At 36.2% G+C, this 9,099-nt stretch overlaps 1 protein-coding gene across 1 annotated transcript; it reads right to left on the reverse strand.

Moving 5' to 3' along the window:
• Nucleotides 1-596: 596 nt before the first annotated feature.
• On the reverse strand, nucleotides 597-8,097 carry LOC131149250 (phosphoinositide phospholipase C 4-like). Its single transcript, XM_058099528.1, has 9 exons — nucleotides 7,372-8,097; nucleotides 5,531-5,727; nucleotides 3,292-3,427; nucleotides 2,969-3,211; nucleotides 2,619-2,869; nucleotides 2,361-2,478; nucleotides 1,748-1,888; nucleotides 1,580-1,666; nucleotides 597-1,170 (listed from the first exon to the last, which is right to left on the reverse strand). The coding sequence occupies exons 1-9, from the start codon at nucleotides 7,684-7,686 to the stop codon at nucleotides 877-879; spliced, it is 1,782 nt and encodes a 593-aa protein (XP_057955511.1). The 5' UTR covers nucleotides 7,687-8,097; the 3' UTR covers nucleotides 597-876.
• Nucleotides 8,098-9,099: the final 1,002 nt, after the last annotated feature.

Below are 9,099 nucleotides of genomic sequence, written 5' to 3' on the forward strand. Positions count from 1 at the left end.
TTAAATTTTGTAGTGAAAACAAAATCATTAACTTTTCCTAAAACCATCACTTCACACGATGTTTGTGATTCTAGTAAGTATATCTTCGTAACTTCTTCAAATGGTTCTTCACATTTAGTGTTCACCAGATTTTCTACATGTATAAAGCAGAGCATTATTTTATGAAAAAACTGTTACGAAAACCTGCAACAAGAGAGCAAGCAAAAGAAAGAAAAACGAGAAATTAAAAAATTCAATGCACAAAACAAAGATTTAAGAAATTCAACAATTTGTCTATGTCCTCAGAGTTGGATCAAGTCACTTAGCCCACTATTTAGCAACAATTACAAACAAAATGTCTTAATCCCTTTCCCTCACTCTCTGTGTCCAACAATTCACACCCCCAACAGAGAACAATACAATTCAAATAATATTTAGAGCGATCTTCATAAAATACAAAATTACATAAGTATCCCTCTCAACATAAAATATTTTGCTGCTGAGGGGGTGCACCCCACTCCTCCCACCTGCGAAGCTGCAAACAAATGCCGCACCTGGAATATTGTCCATGTATTACTCCATGTAATAGAATCAAGCTCCACTTAACAAAAACTGGATTTAAAAACAAAAGATAACATTTACACAATTCAGCTTAAAGCCTAAGTTCACAATCAAAGATGAAAAAAAGATGGGGAAATCAATCTGATTACAAGCATTTCTCACTCCACCAGTACATTCAAAAGAAAAAATGCCAAAATGCTGTTTCCCTCTCCCTCCCTCTCTCTAATAAACACACAGCCTAGCTAATCTATGATACACAGTAACAGCATGGACAGCAAATCATCATACATCACGCATGCATATAGGTACACGGAAACACAGCCACTGACCAAAATCTCAGACAAACTCAAAGCACATTAGGAGTCGTACTGAGTTGAACTTCTTTCCTTTGCGGTCAAAGAGGGGAACTGCACGAATCCCTGGCCTCAATTCCCATACAGGCAAACAAGTTTGGCCAGCAAAATCATCTTTCTCAGACATGTCGTACTCGTGTACTTCAACTCGAAGCAAAGCCAGTTCAGGAACTGTCAGTTGGAATGTAAACTCTTCATCCCAAACAGGGGTCCAATTATCCTCTTTTGTCTTTGTTTTCTTCTTTATCTCATCAGCAGGAACTCCTGCTATACCAACCTGCCCATACAACCAGTAATTACCAAAAACCAAGGTTTAGAATGTGTTTGTTCTTGGTTATTGTAGGAGGGGATTTGGCTCTTTACCTACACTTGTGACAAGTTCATGACAAAATTCAAAATTTTATTTGAGCTTAATTAGAATAGTTAATTTAATGATACTGATGACATACCAAACAGGTTGTCAAAGGCTAAACAAATGTAGTAAAAACAGTAAGAAAATGGCATGACACAAGTGCTTGTAGACTTATAAACTCGTAATGGAGCCAGAATGGTCGTTAAAACTATGCATGAAATTTTCATTGATCACCGTGCTCTTGAAACATCAAAGTTAAAGCTGACTAGAAATCCTTAAAATATTTGCAAGCATGAAAGAAAGGAAGCAGTGTTATTAAGACAAACCAACTTACCCTAGTGTAGAAATCTGGTGGTGAATACGAATCAAAGTGAGTTTGCTTAAAATCCAGATGCCATCCATCACCCATATACACTCTGACCTGTCAAAGTGATTTAATAGATTTGAGAAGAGCGACTAATGGTGCAAAAGGGAATTTTTTTTGTTGAAAGTTTAAGTTAACCTTCAAGGTTTTCTTCACTGGCAACTTTGCTTTAGGATCAAACAACTGAGTATTCAATAGAAAATCAGGCTTTTTCACATAACCACACCCTCCATTGGACCTGAACATCCCATGCATCAACCAGAGTGATCTACCGTATCCCTGCCACAAGATCAGTGACAAGTTGGTATCAAAAGTTCCGAGAAGAAAACATTATTGAGAACAGTTATGAGCTAAACAAAAATTTCAGAGATCAAAATGCTGCAATACAATGACTCAATTTCTAAAAGCAATATATATTACTCAAGGAACTCATATCAAAAGAACTGCAATCATAAGCTCCTAAAACTTTCTAAATTAAGCAAGTGTGGATCCCATTTCAACACAAGCAGTGTGTCAATCCCAAAAGCTAACCCTGTTGTCAGAGTTTCAGGCCTAAACTTATGGGGTTTTGAGAGCGCAACTTTTGAAGTTTACACTCTCTTAGAAGTTCAGATGACAGTAAGCACCACATCAACTGCGGTCAGCATGTGATATTGACCCCACATCTCAACAAGTGACTGATTACTATATTCTGAGTTGGCAAAGAATGTTGCGTTATTAGGCACTTCAAAACAAGAAGAAAGAATCAAACCTGCATATTAAATGCAACCATTTGAGCACCATGCATCCAACCAATTAGTGGCTTGTAGTTGGACGAGTTAAACCGAGTACCCTTTGGGTATATTCTCAGAAAATTTCTATGTGTGAACCTAGAATTAAGAGGCCAAGCATCAGAATCCCTCGCACCCTGGGGTTAATCTACCAGGAAGTAAAAGCATGATATGATCATATTAACAAAAAACATCAATATTCAGATAACATTAATCATAAGAGTGCATTAAATACATACCTTACGATGTCTTGCCCATGAGATTCTGCAGCCTTTTCAAGCGCCTGCTCACTCAAACTAAGGCGCCTAACTTTCTCAGGATCATCTTTCAGTGCCTCCTCTATCCCACCCTTGGGCTTTCCGGCATGAATAGCAATAAGACGTTTGTAAGAAGACACCCCAAGTGGTCTTGATTTGTGATTAGAGTCGTCGTCATCATCGTCATCGTCGTCGTCATCATCTTGATTGTCTTCGCTCCCATCACTATCACTCTGCAAACCAAGGTCATTAGAATTGAAGCAGTAAACATCTAATAGGATAGATATAGAACATATAATTTTGTAACAAGGCAAATTGCATCTCCATCACACCTTATCATAATTTTCTTTATTAGTCGTAAGGTCAGATGGCTCCTCCCCCCATGCATCATCATCAGAATCCTTATCCTTCTGTGAAGTATTACCCTTTTCCTTAGAGCCTTTAGCTTCAAGGTACTCTTTTGGGGGTTTTGTTGAAATAATGATCCGATACTTCAGTTGTTCTGGCGAAGGGGATTCTTTCAAACATTCTGATTGAGGATAAAACAGCATCTCTCCAAATGTTTGAGTGATCATCTAGGAAACAGAAAGTCACTACAAATTAGAATTAAAGCAAGAGATGGGGGCTAAGATTTATATAAAAAAATGAAAGTTACCTGAGCTACTTTTGCCTGAAGATCTGGAGTAAGATGGTCTTCAAGAGTTATAACTACAGGGTACGGAGATGCAGAAAAAGCATGCTCTTTAATAGATCTCAAGCATTTAATGAGTTCCACAGGAGTTGTTAGGGTCCTACAGTCATATATCCACCCCTTAAATCCATAACCCAAATTTTCAGTAACTTGCATAAAAAGCCAACAAGTAGTGATTTCTGTTCTTTTCCATGCTCTAATGTTTGATAAATCGTTATGACCATAAACGGTTGTCGATTCCCAAACTGGATTTCAAGTTCAGCTAATCAATTAATTAGCATAAAAGACTGGTGGAGAAGATCCACTAGGACCATAACTATCTATGGTTAATACAAGAGGCATGGTAAATGACAGAAATCAGGTCTTAGTAATGATGACGTGTACTTAATTAGTTGCCTGGTTGATTAAAAATCAAAATTTAAAATTCACTGTCTTGAGTAATTTTATCATAATAAAAAGAAGATTGATCATCATTGTAGATATCACACAAAGGCCTAAATCTACAGCATTTTTTGCATGACTGAGTTCTTCTAGGCATACCAAAAGCTACAGGTTCAAAGTAGGCCAGGAAGAAGGAATACCTATTTTGGAGAAAAAATTTAAATACTGCCAACCCAAAACCCAAACCTCCTTTTCTTTTCCTTTTTCCTGAAGGAGAAAAGAATAATAATTATAGAAGAGAAGAAGAAAAATGGATGAAAGGATAAGAATCCCTTCAATGATGGAAACACAGAAAAAAAACAATTGAACCAGCCATCAGATCAGGAAAAATCTCCCAACAAAGGACCATCAGTACGATTGATCAAAGGTCCCTATTTGGCATCTTCCAAATTCAGCAATCTAAGAGTTCAAAGAATTAAGAAACCAAGATAATAAAAGCCTTGAACATGCACAAGTTGTTGGACTTTCATATGTATATGTGTGAATAATTATGATCTTCATGGTCACATAGGCTGCATGTATAAATTAAACAAATAGTTAAGAATTAAGGCATATCTTACTTCATGAATAGATAATAGGTACTTTGACCAATGTCAAGTACCATATTTATTGATGTACAGGATACAATGACCAAATTCATGTATCTTTAATGATTAGTGACTAGTCTCTTAAGACACATTAGAATAATGAAAATACATTGACCAAAGTCATGGATCTCATTTTCAATGTATCTTTAAGGAATGTATCACATTAAATAAAGGAAATTAAAGGCACATTCACCTTGGATGGAGGAAAGGAAAAGCCATGTGTACATGTATGACTCTTTAATGGATTTGGTCACTTGTGAAATTATATAAAGGACTATTGGTCCTTCTCACCACTCAACCAAATTTGGTAGAATTTCCATCACAAAACCAAACATAAGAGTGAGTTAGCGGAGGGAAGATCAAGTAGTTTTACTTGGTTATGGTTCATAAAGCATGCTAAAAATCCTTATGGAAATTTTCTAACCCAAGTCACGTAAATATCAGCATGCCACCAATCATACTACTAAAAATGTTGCCTTCCCCCTCCATTTGTTTCTCACAGACCAAAACGCCTAAAGTATATTTCTACAGACAATTGGAAAAACCCAAGGCAGAAACAGCTGAGGTGCCAAGAACACAGTAAAGAGCAAATACAATGATGATAATTACGCAACACAGAAGTAATCCCAGCAACAAATTTTCCTGCCAATTCGTGTTCTGGAATCTGTCGGCTCAGAACAAATCTCAAGCCATTATGGATTCAACCAACATGGATTTGTGATCTATGACAATGCAAATATGCTGTTCAGAAATAGAAAAAATTGAAGTTCTCATACCCAACATAATTTTAACATAGAAATTACAAGTTAATCAAACATGATGATATATTCTAAGTACACCTAATTGTATAATATCATACATAACCTATCATCAAGCCAAGATCATTTTAAAAGGCAGAGTTTCGTTATAGAAAATAATCATCTTAATTCTTAAATCATTCACATCCAGCCCTAAAACAATCACCCAGAAAAGGAAAAAATGCTGTGCACAAAGCTCCCATGCCATTTTAGGGGTCCGGGGAAGGGCATGATGTATGCAGCCTTCTGGTTTGAATGTAAAATGCTTACCAGAAAGAAAGAAAAATAGTAATAACATATAGTAATTTTATAAAAGTGCTCATTTAGAATTTTGTGCTACAATTAGTTGTCAGTGTACTCTGGACATAAAGTGCATACCTTCCATGAAGAACATGAATATCATCTTTTGTTGAATTTGGCCATATATCGAGCTCTATTACTCTTACACCTCTCTTGAGCGCACTTATTATTGGAACATCGCTGCAATCACTGCTTAGTTGGTTTCCAGTCAGGTATGAATTGTGGCCAGTATATATAAAATAATGGGACAATGGAGCAGTCATATCTTGGTGGACCTGAGTTAAAAAAAAATTTAAGTATCAACTATGATGATCTCCATTATATGTTCAACTTGCTCTTAATGGGCCAAAACTATCAAGACTAATCAAAAACAAACAAAAGAACAACTAGTTGGTCAGGGAGTGCAGATGCAGTGAAGATACAGATGACATTATCTCTATGCTGAACTTCTATTAACAAATAAGAAAAAGGGAAAGCAAGATAAAAACCCCCCTTTGTTTTATTTTTTTTTGGGTAAAAGGCAAATTTGATAGGCAAGTCTACACCCTCTCTTGGCTCCTTTAAAACCAAAAAAAACCTGTATAACTCTTAACTTCACGCCAAAGAACTTAATCATCAATTCATCACATATTTCAGACACTTGTTTTATTTAATAAACTTCTGTTTATATATCACAGATGCAACTGATCTCATAAAGAAAAAGCCGTCTCAAATCATCTCACCTAAAATAACTTTCCTATTGATGTTGAGGAACAAATTCATGGGTATTGGTATGCCAAGCAATAAGTTTTCCTTGAAGGACATGCACATTGGCTGTCAATTTTGTCACCATAAACAGCCATAACCCAGGACGGAAAAAGTTCCAACATAGCCAAAAAAGAAAGTTTAATCATCGCAATAAGTCATTCCAAGTCTGCCATACTGCCACAAGCCTCTCAACAGCTAAAATTATTAACTAAAAATAACTGAAGTGGAGCCTTGACATCAATCTGACCTATGACCTTTTAAGTAGGTTAATATAGGGACAGTAGTTTGTAGATTGGTAAATTGAACCCAGATTTGGCTAAAGTGCAACGGGTGGTGCCACACGCCACCCTCTTAACTGACATGTCAAATTTTGGTTGATGTGTACAGCACACAACAGTAGCTCAGCTAGAATTTGGTTCAATTGACCAACGCACAAATAATGATGGCTTCATTTACCCATTTAAAAGGTTGTTGATTGAATTGACACTGAGGCCACACTTCAGTGGTTTTTGAGGTACTCAATCTCAGCTTAAAATGAACTTCTGCATACTGTGTTACCAAGTGTTTTTTCCTTCCAATTCCCTTCACTCGCTAAAGAGAAATCAAAACTATAGCAAGTTTCTCTCCTCTTCCCTACTATTTTCTTCCCCTCCTTGTACACCCAAACCAAAAAGTGAAAGAGAAACTCAAATTTAATGTTCCCTTGGTTGCCAAGAAGACAAGAGAAAGCAGAACAGAATAAAAATAAACTTTTGAATATCATGATTCGCGCAGCTATTTTTCCATTTATAATTTTTTAGTTAACTAGTTGGTTTGTTTTGATCTTAAGACTTAAGGGTGGAGGCTATTCCTTCTGCATCTATTTTGAATATCATGATTCGCGCAGCAATTTTTCCCTCTAAAATTTTTTTAGTTAACTAGTTAGTTTGTTATGCTCTTAAGACTTAAGAGCGGAGGCTATTCCTTCCGCATTTCCAGCAACAGCAATTCCTTTCTGATGCCCTAAGTAATGACAAAAGCCACAACATTCCCAAAAATTTAATGTCTTTTCCGTCTGGTACATTTTTCTCAGAAAACAAACAGGAGATAATGATAGTTAAACCACTTAGAAAAGGAACCGTAAACATCCGAGAAAGATTTTTTTTTTTTTTTTAAAGGCAGTGCGACAGTACCTCAGATCCAATAGGAGCATTAAGGTCAGCAGAGAAGAGGTAATGTTGAAAATCGTCGAATGTGAGAGTGTGTCTCGCGAACTTAACGATATGGTGTCGGCGGCGCAGAACCTGCTCAATAATCTGCTCGGCGGCGGCGGTAGTAGCCCCAACGTCGCCCTGCACCTCCGCCAAGAACCGCCGGAGCTGCTCCGCCGTCATGTTAGTCCCGCCCTCCGCGTACTTCCTGAACGCCTCTTTGACATCCGGCGGCGGTTGCGCCTCCATGATCCTGAACTTCCGAGTGAAGCAGAGGCACATCCTGTAGCTCCCCATTGATTCTCTCTCCACACTCCACACCTCAGATCCCTCCGATCAGATCGCGAGAGAAACGCAGAGAAGTTGGAGAATGAAACTCGGCCGATGTATTACAAGAAAATGAATTGATAAATTTATTGAAGCTAACTACGCTGCTCCTATGAGATAATATAAACATGTGTTTATTGAATTCATAAATGCTGCTTTATTCCCCGTTCCCATAAGCATACTCGGTGTGGAATCCGTGTCCATCATCATCATCGTCTCTCTCTCTCTCTCTCTCTCTCTCTCTATGCTTTCTTCAACGCATCAGCTTCCCGCGCCTTTTGTTTTTTTATTTATTTTTAATTATAGATTACTGGAAGTGAATATAATAAGGGTATGATAAGGTTCGCGTCGCGAGGAAGACGATCCATGTCCACTTCAATTAATTTCCTAACCGTAAAAAATACACTTTAATTAATTTATGAATCAATTTAATTTCATTTTATAGTTTTTTTTGTTATTATTTCTCAGCTTAGAAAGTCAAAGTGGGGTCCCCAACGCGAGAAAAATTTGATCTGGCTAGGATTTGTTGGTCTAAATGTAAAATTGTGATTAAATTTTTGTCTAACATTTATTTGGAGAAGAATTAGTTTTGATGTAAATTGAAATTGATTTTATGATTTTATAACTGAAATTTTAATTATGTGTTTTATAATAAGCATAATGGGTGTTAATTTAATTGCATAATTTATTTTATAAAATGTTCTATTGTACTTATTTTTCATTTTATTTTTTATTCAAATATATTATTTATTTTTATATTTTAAGTTGCAATTGGTACTCTTAAAATACGTAGATGAAGGGACTGTTAATTGCAGAATATAGAGTGAAATTATTAATATCTTGTATAACTTTGTTCATAGACAATTGGTCGTGCTTATTTGGAGAGTTCTTAAATTTGTATTTGCGTTGAATTTGAATAAAACTTTATTAAGATTTATCTAAATCTGATTCAAATTTAAGAGCCGAAATTCATACTTCCAAATGCAACATCAACGTTCTGATCAAGTCAAAATTACAAGTTTGATTTTTTTTTTATTATAAATTATTCATAAATTTTCTGATGGGAAATTGTCATTTTCCCTAGTAGTTACAAATTTGAATATTCAAATAACTTATACTTTAGCCCAATCGGATTGGCTCAAGTGGTAAAAACGGCTTGTAACTTTGGTGATCTCAAGATCACGGGTTTGATTTCCTCTTAAGAGTTTATCTCGATGAATTACCAGGGTGCATCGATGGGGCAGACAACTTTCACCCTTTGGATTTGGTGCCGCACCATAGTGTCAAAAGTGACGTGATGGTGGTGGGAACAAGTGTTCTTATCACTGAAAAAATGACACATATAATTTACTTAATTATAAACAACAAGTACTTACAATTTAA

Source organism: Malania oleifera, chromosome 2, assembly GCF_029873635.1.
Source record: "Malania oleifera isolate guangnan ecotype guangnan chromosome 2, ASM2987363v1, whole genome shotgun sequence".
Lineage (NCBI taxonomy): Eukaryota > Viridiplantae > Streptophyta > Magnoliopsida > Santalales > Ximeniaceae > Malania > Malania oleifera.

What these genes read in the sequence shown, in the direction of transcription:
- LOC131149250 (XM_058099528.1), bottom strand. Translation starts at nt 7,686, where the DNA reads ATGGGGAGCTACAGGATGTGCCTCTGCTTCACTCGGAAGTTCAGGATC. An exon ending in ATAAAGAAAATTATGATAAG is followed by an intron (nt 2,870 to 2,968) that starts GTGTGATGGAGA and finishes CTTGGTTTGCAG; the next exon opens with AGTGATAGTGATGGGAGCGA. An exon ending in CACCAGATTTCTACACTAGG is followed by an intron (nt 1,171 to 1,579) that starts GTAAGTTGGTTT and finishes TTGTATGGGCAG; the next exon opens with GTTGGTATAGCAGGAGTTCC.